The 16,071-nt window shown below is 40.0% G+C and overlaps 1 protein-coding gene across 1 annotated transcript in view; it reads right to left on the bottom strand.

The window, feature by feature from the left end:
* syn2b (synapsin IIb) overlaps positions 1-13,696 on the bottom strand; it is a 61,676-nt gene extending 47,980 nt beyond the window's left edge. Inside the window, exon 1 of the mRNA XM_039770882.1 lies at positions 13,090-13,696. Within this exon, the coding sequence (XP_039626816.1) occupies positions 13,090-13,379 (290 nt within the window). The 5' untranslated portion in view covers positions 13,380-13,696. The remainder of the gene's footprint in view (positions 1-13,089) is intronic.
* Positions 13,697-16,071: the final 2,375 nt, after the last annotated feature.

The following is a 16,071-nucleotide window of genomic DNA, read 5'->3' as shown; positions in this document are numbered from 1 at the left end:
CAGGCAGGGATAGAAATGAAAGGTGAGAAGAGATAGTACTACAATGATAACTGCACAGGCAGGCTTGTGGCTGAATCACAAGAAAATGGTTAATTTAAGGATCTCAGCAAGGGAACTTCATCATTGTCTTCTTCTTTCATACAATAGTCAATCAAGACAAAGCATTTCTAAGGTACCCAAATGACCCAAATTGATTCAGTGCTTTCACATATTTAAATGCTGAACTACAGCCCATTTTTTACACCGTCCCTTTAGGCAAGATAGTGAGGCTTGACTTGGGGTCAACAGTTACCCCACCATATCACAGTCACCACATTGTGCTGCCTTCCTGGTAGCCACAGAAAAAACATTTTCTGTACTTACACTCTTAAAATTAATTATGCCAGAGTGGATCATCCAAGTAATGCCATAGGGGAACCACTTTTGGTTCCCAAAAAAACCCCACATATTAAGGTTCCAGAAAGAATTGTTTACTTATTTAGATCTGTAACATGCTCCACATAGTGAAAAACCATGACTAGATGATAACAGATTTGTAAAATACTAATGATTTATGGTTTTAAAAGGACTCTTGCTACAAGCTAAATCAGGTTTTCTTATTAAGTTAGTGTTCTATAATCTCACATACATTAAAGATTTCCATTTTTTCCTACATACTATGAGGTTTTACCAAGCTGAAAGAACCAACTTCTAATACAAAGAACCAATTCCAGAATTAAATAAATATTTCTCAAGCAATGGTTCTATGAGGAACCAAACAACACAATAAAGAACCATATAGTGCCATTAAAGAACCATTATTTTTAAGAATGAAGGATACCTACAGTATTCTCCAGGTAGGTGGTCCCACAAACTACCAGCCTACAGATCTCCACCAGCCTCTGCAAGTAAGCAATTCAAAGGATAACAATAACTTCAGCTTTCTGAGTCTCCATTGCTGTGAAATCTGAACGTCTGCTTCATTTTACTGCAGCTGAGTAAATGGTTGTTTTTCAAATACAGTTTTATGCTTCCCATAACAAATGATATGTTAGAATACTAACCTTTCATTAGTGATCTGTGAAAAAACATGTAGATCATAACAATAAGGACAAAAACATTTCCAAAATAATTAAATTGACTTCTGTGCTTGGTGCTCTCTTCCCATCAGCTAATTAGTTTCCTTACAAGCCTAGCTTATTATGTAATGTCTGCAAATAGCTATATCCTACAGCTTTAATTTAATTCCTAAGCTCATGGCTCTCAATGATTTAACTGCGTAAATATTTAGTTTTTAAGCCTGTATTGTTTAAAAATAACTCGGCAGAGGGCTATGCGCTAATGACAGTGCAGCTGCAAGCAGATGTCTTGTCTGCAGGGGATTCTTCTACAAATGGAAAGCATTTATTTATCAGTAGCTGTTCGTATATTAACTAAAACAGAAGTTATGCGCCTTACCAGTGATATGAGGGACACCATTTCAAGACGCGAATTACGACACAAAATAGGATTCGACTGTGCTCGACTACGAAGCGGAGCTGCACTTCTAGTATGCATCCTTCTTGTGTGTAAGCACTCTTATAACGCAAACTGTCGCTCAGCATGGACCTAACACCAAGGGCGGTGTTTGGGGGTGGCAAGAGGGCGACCATCTCAGGCCCCGCGCCTAAAGGGTCCCCGCTTTTGAGGTCCGCGTGTTCCGTTCGAGCGGATTTGTCAAGTTATATTCTCCAGTTGTATTTTTATAAAGTCCTCGTGTAATTATGTACCCATTCTGGTGTTGGGCTCCGTGGTGGAGGCGCCCCGGTTGCTTAATTTTTGGAGTTTAAATTAGTAGACCGACCTACCCCAACCACAAATACAAACCTTAAAGTTAGTGGGGGTGGAGCATAGTTGCCTATAGGTCCTTAATGCTAATGTCCCCTTTGGGTGCCTAATGTTAAAAACGAAAATCCGATTTGCGTCATGATAGTAGAAAAGGTATTAGCCGTCTATGCCGTCCGTTTAGTACACGAGTACCAATACAGTAATGAGAAAATCTGGTGTACGTTAACATTACTTTTATTTAATTCGCGCGTAAGTTTATACTGTCCACACATACAGGTAACAGCGTTTGACGTAACCGGCCCGCGTGGGGTTGGTCATTCTTAGGCCCTGCACACCCCTAAGGCCGCCTCTGCCTAAAACTTAAACATTATATGCTTAGTTTTCAGCTCTACAGAAACCTGAGATGCCTAAGTCATTTTAACATACAATGTTAAGCTACCTGAACCCTGGATGAGTTGATCTACAACGTAGCATGGGGTGGTTTTAATATCGTCGGCGGTGAGCTGCTGGAGTACGCAAAGATACTGGAGGCTATAGGAGGAGGTGGTGGCAACAAACGGTAAATTAATAACTTTTTTTTACTTGTAATTTGTATCAGAAAAATTAATCGGCACGGACGACTTATAGATGCAGTGTCCTAGGTTCGAATCTTGCGCCATATGAAATCAGCACCACTACGTGCGTTGTTCTTCGATTACATCGGATTCATCTTCTCGCCCCCAAAAATTTGCAGGTGATATTGAATTGGTAAGCGCGCGCGAGTGGGCCCTGTTTCTGTCTTGTCTTGTGACCAGGACTGCCAGGTTAGTCGTCGGTATTTCGTGACCAGGAACTGGATAAACCGGGTTTAAAATTTTTGAGTTTTCTTACTTATGTATCATGCATCTTTCTGCATACATGTTCGACAGATAATTCACCGAAATAGCGCAACTCCGTAGTAAGCTTGTGCAAATCAAGTACCCAATAAACAGACAAACAGTATGCATTATTTTCATAGTATTTCTCCATGCGACTGAATACTTTCTCATCTTAAACGGGTGACTGTACCTAAATAAACATTTCGCACGCAGCTGGTATTTCACGAACGATTTAAAATGTCTCACAAAGTTTGCACTCCTCTTCATTATTATTAAAACACATTCCTGATTTTATCTCATGATTTTCCTGATGACGTATAATATTAAATGATAGTTTAAAACAAAGCCAATATCTATATATATATAATTCACTAAGGCAAGACAACCATGAAAATCACGCCGGAAGGGCCGTGGATTCACTAAGTCGCCGACAAGTGAGACACCTATGGCGCACACAGGAAGGAGCCACGGCCACCAACTCCAAGACCATTGGATACGACGACAACTCGCAGGGCCACGCCCACCAACTCGGACACGACGACACAGAAAAAATGGCATCATTTATGTTCGTCTGTCGTACAGGCCACATACAGTGCAGGTCAGGTTAATGTCATGTACCTCTGAGTTACGTTGACTGTTCATAGAGGCATGTTTCTCGCAGAGGTGAATGGCCATATGCAGCGTGTGAAACGGTTTGCGAGGGGTATCCCATGGGATCCTTAAAACAATCCTTTAAAACTGAGGTTAAAGCACAATGAAGGAATCAGTCTTTAAAAACCAATAAGCCCTGTGCCTCTGTTTCATTACCGTCTCACCTGCTTCACCAATGCAGGCCCTGCAACAGTCGAGACGCTCTGTCAGCAGCTGACCTTCTCTGTGCCTGACCGGTTCACACAGAGGCAGCGCAAGAGAAAGCCGTGCCAGAGACAGACAGAGGCACACGCACAGGCAGCTGGTGGGCGGCTCTCCGTGAGTTTCTCTTGCGAGCGGACACATGAGCAGGCAGTGTGTATGCTTCGAGTGCAAGGGTGGACGCGACAGGACCATCTAAGAAAAATCATGTCGCGGATGTGATTCGCTGTATGCGGCGTGTAGAACAGTTTGCGAGGGGTGTCCCTGTGTCTTTCCAGAAGTGTTCAACCATCAATAAATAATTATGCGGCGTTTGTTATGCCGCGGGTTCACTATTATGTTGTATTTTGCTCTCTCCAGAGTTCCATCTTTTTATTCACTTACTGTTGTATTCTCACACTAACCTGTTTTAGACAAGCGTGTCTTTCCAGAAGTGTTTACCATTCAATAAATAACTATGCGTGAGATTGAGCGTGTGTCTAGGTGTGGGTAAGCCGTTGAACCCCATTCGGGCTGCAAACCGTGGAATTGCCACTAAGTGCGACTCATACGCTCCCACTGTTTTCGTCCCTACCCTTTGTACACACCACCCTCCCACACGTTGACTGTTAATAGTTAATAATGTTTCTCGCGGAGGTGAATCACCGTATGCAGCGTGTAAAACTGTTTGTGAGGGGTATCCCATGGGATCATTAAAACATTCCTTTACAACTGAGGTTAAAACACAATGAAGTGAGCAGTCTTTAAAAAACGAGTTTTGTTACGACGCCTTGCGACGCGTGCAGCATAGCAAAGTGTTGTACACGCTACATACAGCAATTCGCATCCGTGACAAACATGTGTCTTCTTAGATGCTCCTGCACTTTGTACACACCCCCCTCCCACCTCGCTACGCCGCACGGACGAATGTGTGTTGGTTCGTTCCGTGCATTGTTATAATGTTGCTTTTCTTGCTGATTTATTACATTACCAATTTTGCAAATGTTAAATTTTCTCCCTGTGCTTAAAAAATATTTAAAAACTGGCCTGATTATGCTGGTTGGCTAGTCTTATTTAATGCGATGTTGGCAATCCAAAAGTAGTGATACGAGTTGGGCTATCCCCGATTACCAAATTTGATGACGCAAGGTTGGTTAGTACAATTTCTAAGAAGCTGGAAATTTTTTTTTTTTATTCCGTGTTGCAGAGTGATTTTTTCCCCTTTGGCAATAAATATAACTTGTGGGTTTTGCGATAACTTTGGTCCTGCCCAAGTTTGACATCTCGGTGTTTCGGATAATCTTCGGTCTCCTGTCCACCCTGAACAGAATCGAGCGGGTGTTAGAATATTGTGAATTAGCCAACCCACGGCGTACAATACGCCGCATAATCAGGCCCGTTTTTTAATGATTTTTAAGCAGAGGGATAAAATTAACATTTGAAAAATCGGTAATGTAATAAATCAGCAAGAAAAGCAACATTGTAACAATGCACGGAACGAACCAACACACAATCGTCCGTGACTGAAAACTGGCGCACCGTCCTCGCACCTTCTCCTGCCAGACGGAGGGATGGGGGTGCACGGCACGGAGTGTGGAACAGGAGGAAAGGAGAATGACGTCCATTCAGCTCCGTCCGTCATGCTAGTCTGCTGATTTCTCGTTCAGTATGCACTGCCCGCTCATGTGTCCACCGCCAACTCGTCACTTGAGTCGTCGTCTTTGCACAGTCCAGATGTACCTGTGAGTGACGTAGACTTTTCATTGCTCTGTGCGGTTTTGGCAGCTATTCTATATACAGTATAATCCACCAAGACACCTGATCATGGTAGTAGCGAGGTGGGAGGGGGGTGTGTACAAAGGTTTGGGACACAACCAGTGGGAGCGTATGAGTCGCACTTAGTGGGAATTCCACGGTTTGCAGCCCGACGAATGGGGTTCAACTGCAAACCCATGCCGGGTAGACACACGCTCAATGTCATGCATAACTATTTATTGAATGCTAAACACTTCTGGAAAGACACGGTTGTCTAAAACGGGTTGCTGTGAGAATACAACAGTAAGTGAATGAAAAGATGGAACTCTGGAGAGAGCAAAATACAACACACTAGTGAACCCGCGGCATAACAAACGCTGCATAATTATTTATTGATGGTTGAACACTTCTGGAAAGACACAAATGTCTAAAAAGGGAGGGTTTGAGGATACAACAGAAAGAGAATGAAAAGATGGAAGTGTAGACTTTTCATTGCTCTGTGCGGTTTTGGCTGCCTTTATATATATATATATATATAATCCAACCAAGACACCCGATCACGGTAGTAGCAAGGGGGGTGTGAACAAAGTGCAGGGGCATCTAAGAAGACGCATGTTTGCGAATTGCTGCATGTAGCATGTAAAACAGTTTGCTATGGTGCATGCGGGCGGGCGTGCGTCGTAACTGAAAACTCGGTTTTTAAAGACTGCCTAATTCAGTGTGTTTTAACCTCAGTTGTAAAGGATTGTTTTAAGGATCCCATGGGATACTCCTCGCAAACCGTTTCACACGCTGCATATGGTGATTCACCTCCGCGAGAAACATGACTCTATGAACAGTCAACGTAGCTCGGAGGTGCATGACATTAACCTGACCTGCACTGCATGTGGCCTCTACGACAGACAAATATAAATGACGCCATTTTTTCTGTGTCGTCGCGTCCGAGTTGGTGGGCGTGGCCCTGTGAGTTGTTGTCGTATCCAGTGGTCTTGGAGTTGGTGGGCGTGGCTCTTTCCTGCGTGCGCCATAGCTGTCTCACTTGTCGGCGGCTTAGTGAATCCACTCCCCTTCCAGCGTGCTTTCCATGGTTGTCTTGCCTTAGTGAATTATATATATATAGATGGTCATCGTTAGAATAGTTTGAATACACACAGTGCACAAACAAGATAATCGACGACTGCCATTTTAGAAATAAAAGAAATAGAATTTTATGATGTAGCGGAAGTAAAATAAAAAATAAAGTACAAGCAGAAAAATGTGCTTGATGTATTTTAAAAAATGAAATCTTTTATGATTTATGATTAAGAGAAAGATAAAATATTGATTTCCATTATGCAATATTTCTTTGAATAAAAAACAGTAATTTAAAAAAATAAGAAATGCAGAAAACTATACACATCAATAAAAGAATAAAAAAAATAGAGTTATATGTCAGAATGTACAAATCAACCTCATAGACAGCTCAGATGGTTAGGACAGGGTTGTGATAATAATACTGTTACTGCAAGTCTTGCAGCCCTGCTTTTGTTGTCTGATAAATGCCACTGGGTTTCGATAAACTGTTATTTAAAAAAAAAATTGTAATTTCGACGAGTTATCTAATAAGATAACAAGCAACTTCTTATTCTGCTGCTTATCAATCTTTTAAAATCCTCTTTTCATAGATTTTGCTTCATTAACAATGTCAAGTACTATGCCATCCAGTAAGTGGTGCTGCAGCCTACTCAACACGTGCCAGTAGAAATTCGACACTGGCCACTGTGTGCATGTTTGGACTCGGCAGGACATGAAGTAGAACGTGACGAAATACAACAAGATGCAGACGACTCGGGTACAGAAATGCATCTGGCAAAAATGTTAACTTTCAGTACAATAATAAACGTGAATACACTGCAAATACAGTCAAAGCCTACTTGAAATGCACTTGGAGAGGATGACTGTAGATGGAAGTTCATGGAGGAATTTATCGCAGGACTACTTTGAGGAGAAAAAAAAAATTAAACCAGTGTGTTAAAGTGAACAACTTAGGGACGCCATGCCAAATACGACTTGTTTTAAAAATTACAAGGCATTTCTGTTACATTTTATTGAATCAGTGTTTGTTTGTGTTTATTATGCTGTTTTCAAGAGCAAATAAAAACTTAATACTCAGATGGCTAACGGGTAAAATAATTTTCTTGGAGGAATATGACTTTTGCATATCAATATATGTGAATGAATAAGCTGCTGAACTCACAGGGCTGTAAGCTCAAATCCTTCCCATACTGTATGGTTGTGTTAGTTTAGATGTCTTTAACGAGCTGTAGGTTTGGAAGAAAATGTTATGAAACTTGAGGCAGGTAGTCTATCCACAGTCTGAGAAGCAAGCTTTATTGGATTCTGTAACTATGTTGACATCGGCAAGCTTTAATATTACCAGTTTTTATTTATGAAATCATTTAACTGTCCTTTTTAAGACACACCCTGTACCATTGTAAGCAAGCTCACCTTTTACTAATGCAGGACATATTTTATAGTTAAATTGATCAAAGTGTAATATTTCTATTTTACCTGATGGATCTATGTGAAGACCCTGTTGTTGAATGACTTTAGCTGAGGCATGAAAACCAGGGGCTATGTTTGCAAAATTGAAGTTCATGTCTTCATAGCATTTCACTATTATTATTTTTAATAGGAATGCTTGGTATTCTCTCATCATTTCTTCCACATAGGGCAACACAGATTTACTGCACTCATCAGAGAGGAATAGTGTGCTTCCATTTACAGTGTGGTAAGAGGTAAAGAAATTTATCAAAGACTTATCAGTACACTACAGTGGCAATGTTTTGAAACAACACCGTGGACAGAGAATGGTTTGAAAACAGCCTTGTAAATGTCACTGTCAAAGAGCATTTGGAGACTTATCCACAATGATGGAAATGTTCAATATGTTCCTGTGCTGATTCTCTTCAGCAGGGCAGTAATTGATGACGGAGTGGCAAACCACCTTCAGATATTTTATGGTTCTGTCCATGAAGCCATTAATCAGTTACAGAATGGAGTAATAGGTGATATGCTGAAAGTATTATTAAATGTTGATTAATTAAATGAAAAAATGGATATGCTCTACTGGTCAAACATTTTAGAACACCTCAGCTGCTCCAGTTTTTCTTCAAATTAAAGCAGTTGAAATGCAATTATTGACCTAAAATGGTGAAAACATAAGCAATAAGCTGCCAGAGGTTTAACTTTAGGTTAGCAAAAACTGAAAAAAAGAAATATCAAAATATTACAAATGGGCCTTCTTCAGCAAACAACTAGTAGGTTACAACATACAGATTTTCAGCAGCAATTAAAGTAAATCCAGCCTTGCATGTCGAAGCAAACAATTTGCACAGGTGCCCCAACTTTTGTTGATTACTTAAAAAACCTTCTGTCTGTCTTAAAGCAGACTGACACTCACTGACACTTTGATTTTTTTTAGCAATTTCTTTAAATTAAAGGCCTACACTCTACCTCTTTGTCTTTTTCTATTTCTAACTTTATTTAAAACTCTGTCTAGTTTAAATGCATATTGCACATTCTCTAGTTTAAAATGTGTCACTTATTTATTGTCTATTTCATATGCCTATTTATTCTATATTCTCTGTTATGCTGTTCTGTGTTTGTCTGCACTGAAAAAAAACCTGGAGCCATGTCGTCTCGTCTCTCTATGTACCTGTACAGTGTATAGCAGAGATGACAATAAAGTTGACTTTGACTTTGACTACACTTCTAAGGTTAATAATGCCCTCTCTAATTTCATTTGTCGTTTTCTTGCCATTATCATTTAAATGTTCGACTTTCTAGGGTGTAGAGTGTGTAGAAACACAGTCTGTTCCAACTCTGCTTTAACTACAGTACTATAGTTACTTAGATCTGCTCAATCACCCTTTTTATATAATGGGATAATATTTGCCGTTTTGCAGTCCTTCGGAATTTCCCCAGTGCACAGTGATTTCCTAAACAAATATGGCAAGGATTTGTATATGTATCTACTAACCTGCTTAAGCGCTCAAGGATAAATAATAACTGGTCCTAGCGATTTGTTTGATTTCAGCCTATTTAATCTGAACAGTCAGACTTTATCAACAATTTCCAAAACGCTCAGTACTTCCTTAGTAGCCCCTGTTACTTTTGGGTGGTTATCTGCTTCCTCATATGTTAAGACTCCAGAAAAATGCAAGTTTAGAGCATCTGCTATTTCATTGTTTGTATTTTTTAATTCCCCTTTACAATTCCTCTTCCTTGATGGTTCTTCTACTATTAAAATACTTAAAGGATCTCATTGGGCCATCCTTCACCTTCTCTGCTATATTCCTCTCTAACTGCCTTTTAGCTTCCCTAATATCCTTCTTAGTGGTTACCGTCATGCTCTCATATGCCCTAAAATTCATATTGGAGCTATTAGTCTTATATGCTTTATACAGCTGTTTTGTTTTCTTTGTGCATTATCTTTCGAAATGCTTTATTAACCCAATGTAGATTTTAAAAAAAATTCTTACTAATCCAAATTTAGGTATTTACCTGTCCTGCATTATATGTAAAAAATGTAAAACCTGTTCTATAGTTGACAAATGTTAACACACATCAATTATATATAATTTCTGGGCAAAGTGTGACAGCTGTATTCAGGTACTGGTTAAATTTGTACAACAGTGTAGCATTTTAAAACAGTATATTCATGTTTTAATTCAATACCAGAAACTCTGTTAATTTCAAATGTGACACAAAATATGAGGCTAAATTCTGGTGTCTAGGCATAAGTTAATTTGTAACACAAAAAACAGTATTCTCAGGCAATAACCTATAAGAAGACAAAGTGATACACAATACAGACTGTTCACCAGCATGGGCTTGTGGTGAGATGACATGTAACATGACTCACAAATCTGTAGTTAGTAATCAGGTTCTAATCTACAGCATTGCACACATGTTGCAACCAGGGAGAAGTGGGTCTACAACTTAACATATGCAACTTGTGAGGTGTCAGATTAAAATTTTAAAACAAAGGGTTCATTATCAAAATTTTGAAAAGATTCATGTCGCCTGTATAGAGAAGTCTAAATTCCATATCAATTTATAGTAAGTCAATCAATCAGTCAAAACTGTAAATTTCTCCATTTGTCATTTCAAACACATAATATAATGAGTATGATTACAATACAGTGTCAAATTTAAAAAACTCACAAATGGAATAAAACAATTAAAGCTACTAGACAAAACATGGATTAAGCATCAACAGATATGAGGAAGCCCTTGGAAAGAATCTGACAGTGATAATTGAGAATATTGAACTATCGAAAAAGAGTAATCAGAGGACCAACAGAAGCAGTAGCGTAGCAAAGAGTCAGATTTGGAAGAGTTGGTTTTAAAGAGTTAGTGTTTGAAGAACAATTCTAGAAAAAAGTGAAAAGGAGGGTCTTTCATCTTGATTTAAATGTTATGGTTGACAGTCTTGTAAACTGATGTATGTTTTATAGTGTGGGACTAAGAAAAATAAAAGAACATTTAGCATTAGTTTTGCAGAAAAATTTTGTCAAATATCTTGGTAGTCTCATAGAATTTTGCAGGGCAAGCATTGCACATAGCTATTCTTGGGTGTTGTTATTAACAGTTTTGTAAATTAGCTTGCTGAACTTTATAGATTACTCTGTATGTGACAGGAAGCCAGTGTAGCTGAGCCAGCTGTGGTGAAATGTGGTCACTGTGTTTATTTGTCAGGACTCTAGCAGCTGCATTTTTACTTGTTGTTGGTTACTATGTGAATGGAAGACAGTTGAGGAGAGAACTGCAGTAATCCAGACATGATGTGACAAAGGCTTGACAAAGGCTTTTATTGTTAGACAAGGAGTAGTACAGATAGACTTCCTGCTAGGGATAAAATGTAAGTAGTAAAATTGAATCAACATCAGCAAAGATGCGTGACTCAATGGTTAGTTTACTGTCAAGAACATCATTGAGACTTTTCACAGATAATGACAAAATTGCTGGAGAGGATCCAGTGTCCAACAAGACAACATCAAGTATCTTGATTTGTGCGTAAGATCTCACAAGAAGCTTTTTCATCTTGTAAAAATTAGCAATAAAATAATATATGCTTATGCTTGCCATGGCTCTGATGTCACTGTTGCTGGAGAGAACCTGCCCAGAACATATGCTAAATTTCATATACAGTTGAATGTCATCAGGGAATTAGTGGCCAATAAGACTGTCATAGCAGACAATGAAGCTCATATTGAAGAGGTCCATGAACAGAATTTTGTGAGACCCCTGAAGTCACAGAATCTGGGGACATTGATTCATCATTAAAGGATAATGACCTAATGACTGCATGAAGCCAGAGGGGAAGGAACAAACCTAAATGCTGTAGATTTCATCTGGTTCATTATAGCTTACCAGATAGTTCTAAAGAGGTTTCTGGTGAGCCACGTTCAGAACAACAACGAGCATTAGAGCTGTGAAATATAATACATTTTATTTTTCAGAATGTGGGGAGTGAAGCAATCTCTTCTGAAATCTGCTGCTGAAAAGAAACTAACTACAAAAGCCTAGATAATTTTGCAATAGATTTCAGTCAGCAAACATATAATTATTAACATTTAAAATCAGATGTGAAGTATCCAAATTTGCCTTACCTAGGCTCTACAGGTTGCTGATCACCAAACCTAACCCTCCACAGTGTAAAATGGATAACAAGCACATTTCAGATTGCTAAGTGTGTGCCATATTGTCCAGAACAATGATTGTCAGAATAAGATGTGCAGGATGTGTTATGCCCTACCCATTTTGAAAAACAATGTTTCAGGAATGTTAAACGTTAAGCCCAATCTTCTGAATGCTTAGGGCCATGCTCAGCCATACACTATGCTGAATGCCATTTTCAGCTCACTTATATTGATAACCACCATTGCTATTCTTCATAGTGATAAATGAGATGCATAACTCTTAAACACAATGAATGTGATACCAAGCTCCCTACGGTGATGAGTACCTTTTCCAGTGCTGCAGCATGTGGAAACGATATCTGCTGATCTCCTCAATCCAGAAAACGCAGCACTCCAGATAACAGTAAATTCACTAGCTTTAAATTAACCTTGATACTGCTAAATTCACATTTAAAAGTGCGTTTATGTGTGTCATGCATATACTTTCCCAAGTGTGGCAATTTCGTAGTGCATACCAGCTGTGACAAACACCATAGGGTGCTGAATGCATAAGCAGCTTTCTCTTCTGAGTACTGAAAGGCATACCTAACTGCCCAGAACACTGCATTTCATAATCAGCTCCCTAGGAAGCTAAAGGCCATACCCAGCCTAGGAAATGTTTTGACATGATGCAAAACTCTCCAGGAGGTTCCTCATCATTTTCAGTTCTTCTCTCAGACCCTGTGATTTACAGAATTTATCCTTTCTTGTCAGGATGCTGAGTACATTATTTAGGGTTGTATACTACTGATTGTAGCAACCAACTGTCCAAAACACCCTTCCAAACTCTCCAGGATTCTGGACACCAAGCACAATTCCCTAGTTTGCCCTCATGTGCTAATAGACATATTTGGTTCCCTAGAATGCTGATAGCTACACTCAACTCTAGACATCACTGTACAGCATACTCGGCAGTGCACGATGATAATCATCACAGTTAATTCTCTCTAATGTACCTTATAGCTTCCTATTTACCAGAAACCTGCAGTCTAGTTATAATCAGCCTTTCACTTGCATGTTTTAATTTTAATCCTTGTTTCATACACTGCATCCAATTCTTTTGGACAGCGTCCATATGAACATTACTAATATGGAGACAGACATTGGGTACTTACCATTCAGTCTGTGGATCATCGATGACAAGAAGCACTTTGAACTTCTTGCTTGTGGTGGCTGGGGTCTGTTCTACTAATCCAGCTGAGGCAGCTGTCTGCTTTACAGCATTTGAGATGGAGCTGAAGAAGCTTGTTCCAGTTGCCGGTGCAGCCTGCTTCCTCTCCTGTGCAGGAGAGGCCACGGGGGGAGGGGGCTGCTGAGGTTCTGGGCGCTGAAGGTCTGTCATGTATCCGTTAGGCAGGTTAGCAATAAAACTGCTGTCAGACAGCCTTCGCCGCAGAAAGTTCATTATTTATCGTGCACGGAATTGAAACAGAGAAGCAGACAGTACCTGTGGGAAGAGGAAGAGATGCTGAGCCAATTGCAAGGATGTTGGAACTGGTATGAAGGCAACTCCCAAATCTTTAGGTCTCCATGCAGTCTCCGGTGAAAATACAGGCCAGTGCTGCCTTGAGTACAGGGATGCTATTTGTTACTTGTTTTTCTTCTTGTCTGTTTTCCTCCCCTTACCAGAAATTGCGCTTCTTCACAGCCTCAGCAGGCAATCTGCCATTCACCACTGCTGTGAGAGCCCTAATGCCTGCAAGTGCCTCTCTCTCTCTCTCTCTCTCTCTCTCTCTCTCTCTCTCTCTCTCCCTGCCTTGGTCTGCCTCTTACACACGCATGCGTACCTCCTCCCTCTGCCCAACCCTCCCATTTCACAGCCTGCAAAAGGGTTTTCCCGTGAACAGGAGCAGCTGGCTTCTCCCCCTTTCAGCCCTGTTTTCTTAACGAGTGGGAGAAAGCAAGGGGAGCACAAATATGGATCCACGCACTCATTAATGATGCAGGCCTCAGCATCACCGACCTCTGGGGCTGTACTTAAAGCTGTTAACCTCTTATTAACCAAAATTGGTCTTCAACACTATGTGTAATTTACTCCTACATGCACGATTCAGTGAACTCCAGGGACTGGGAAATGACAGGATATCTTAGCAGCAGTAATGCACAATTTGAATGAGTCACATTTGAAACAAGCTCTTGTGAATAAGCTGCCATCCAAACATCTGCCATCAATCTAAAGCATACAAATGAGCTCCCATAATGCATACAATGATTTAAGAGTATGCTTTTTACTATTGGGAATGGGGATTAGAAAATGAATGTACAGAATTTAACTTAAAATAAATTAATGCAGAATTGAATTTATATAGGCTAACAGGGAGCCCTCCAATCCATGACAACAGTTGTAGTCACTTTGTCCAGCAGAAGATGAGTACTGTAGAGACAGGACATATATTTGTATATGCTGCCTCATGTTATGGGTTACCATAAAAAAAGACATCTCCCCAGGAGGAATACAGTGATGTATATATGGTTATACTGGTGTGAAGTTGCAGTTGTTGGCTAATCCATTTGACAATTTTCTAGATGTACTTTAGGTTTCTGTACGGAGTCAGTTGGCTAGAACATAATAAATTTGATGAATGAAAGGAGACCATTCAGTTAATTTGTTTAGCTAATAGCTAAGCTGTCCCAGTATCTCATTCTGATTTTTCTTGAAGGTTGTCAAGATTTCTGTTTCAACTCCATACCTCTGTAGTTTGTTCCAGAGTCCCACAACTCCTTGAGTAAAGAAGTGCTTCTTGGCTTCAGTTTTAAATGCACCTCTCCTTAATTTCCACAGATGTCCTTGAGTATTTGATTGACCCTGAAGCTGAAAGAATTCTACTGGACCAATTTTGTCAGTACCTTTGAGAATTTTAAATACCTGGATTAGGTCCTCACATATTCTCTTCTGCTCAAGATTAAACATGTTTAATTCTCTGAGACTGTCAGAGTAGGGCAGGGCTTTAAGTCCTGGGATGCTTCTGATTGCTCTCCTCTGCACTGCATCAAGTGCTGCTATGCCTTTCTTGTACTATGGTACCCAGAACTGTCCACAATACTCCAGATGTTTATTCCCCCAGGTACTAGATGGCAACAGCCCTACATATCAGTGCCCATTAAGGAACCAGTAGGGTTGCTGAGAGTTGTAGTCTGACAGTGCAGCCCTGCTGGGTCTGTGGGTGCTGCATGGAGATGCACTCCCGAATATATTGGACTTCCATATGACCCTGAAGCATTTCCAATGGGGAACAGCCCTGGCACTGGAAGTACTCCTGGTTCCTCAATAAAAGGAACCGCACTCCCTTGTGCTGGTGAGTCAGAGCTGGGAGGAAGGAAGAAAACACTTGACTGGAGGAAGGTAGTGCGGTGGTGTCAGGACAGAGTATTGGGAAGAGAGAGAGAGAACACATGTGCCTTGTGCTTGATGCTTTGTAACTTTGGAGAGGTATTGTGTTAAATAAACACCTTTAGATTTGAACCCGGGACTGTTTTGTGTCATCATGTTTGGGGTTTGGGGTTTGGGGCTCACTGGTCTCCAGCTCCATCACAATTTGCCTATTTGGCAGAATTTTCTGGCTGTCTGGGTGGCAGAAAACCTGTTTTTATAAATTTATTGTGAAAGGAAACACCTACACGATTGTGGGTATCTTTTCCCGTGACTATTTTACCTATTGCGATGGGGAGAAAATCCAGAAAAAAAACAGGAAAATCTCAAGATGCCAGACAACGCCGTTCATCGGAGGAGATGCGAGGAAGGAAGGCAACACTCGACTAGAGGAGGGCAGTGCTGTGGTGAAAGGAGAGGTATTGACGAAAGAAAACTTGTGCTTTTGTGCTTATACTGAGGTATTTTAGTAATAAACACCCATTTATTTGAACCTGGAACTGTGTTCGTGTGGTCATTTTTGGGGTTTGGGGTTAACTGGTGCCCCATGTCCATCACAATTTTTTTAATAATACTGTTATTTATCGATTTTGGCTTATTTTTCAGTTTTTTTCTTTTCTTTTTTTATCATTTTATTTTACTTGAAGAAAGTAATAATCCATTTGATCAAGTCTAATTTATACAATGAAGAAGATAACATTACGTATACTCAAGTTGAACATAACAA

The sequence above is a fragment of the Polypterus senegalus genome, chromosome 12, assembly GCF_016835505.1.
Source record: "Polypterus senegalus isolate Bchr_013 chromosome 12, ASM1683550v1, whole genome shotgun sequence".
In the NCBI taxonomy this organism is placed as follows: domain Eukaryota; kingdom Metazoa; phylum Chordata; class Cladistia; order Polypteriformes; family Polypteridae; genus Polypterus; species Polypterus senegalus.
This window is presented reverse-complemented; position numbering and strand designations above follow the sequence as displayed.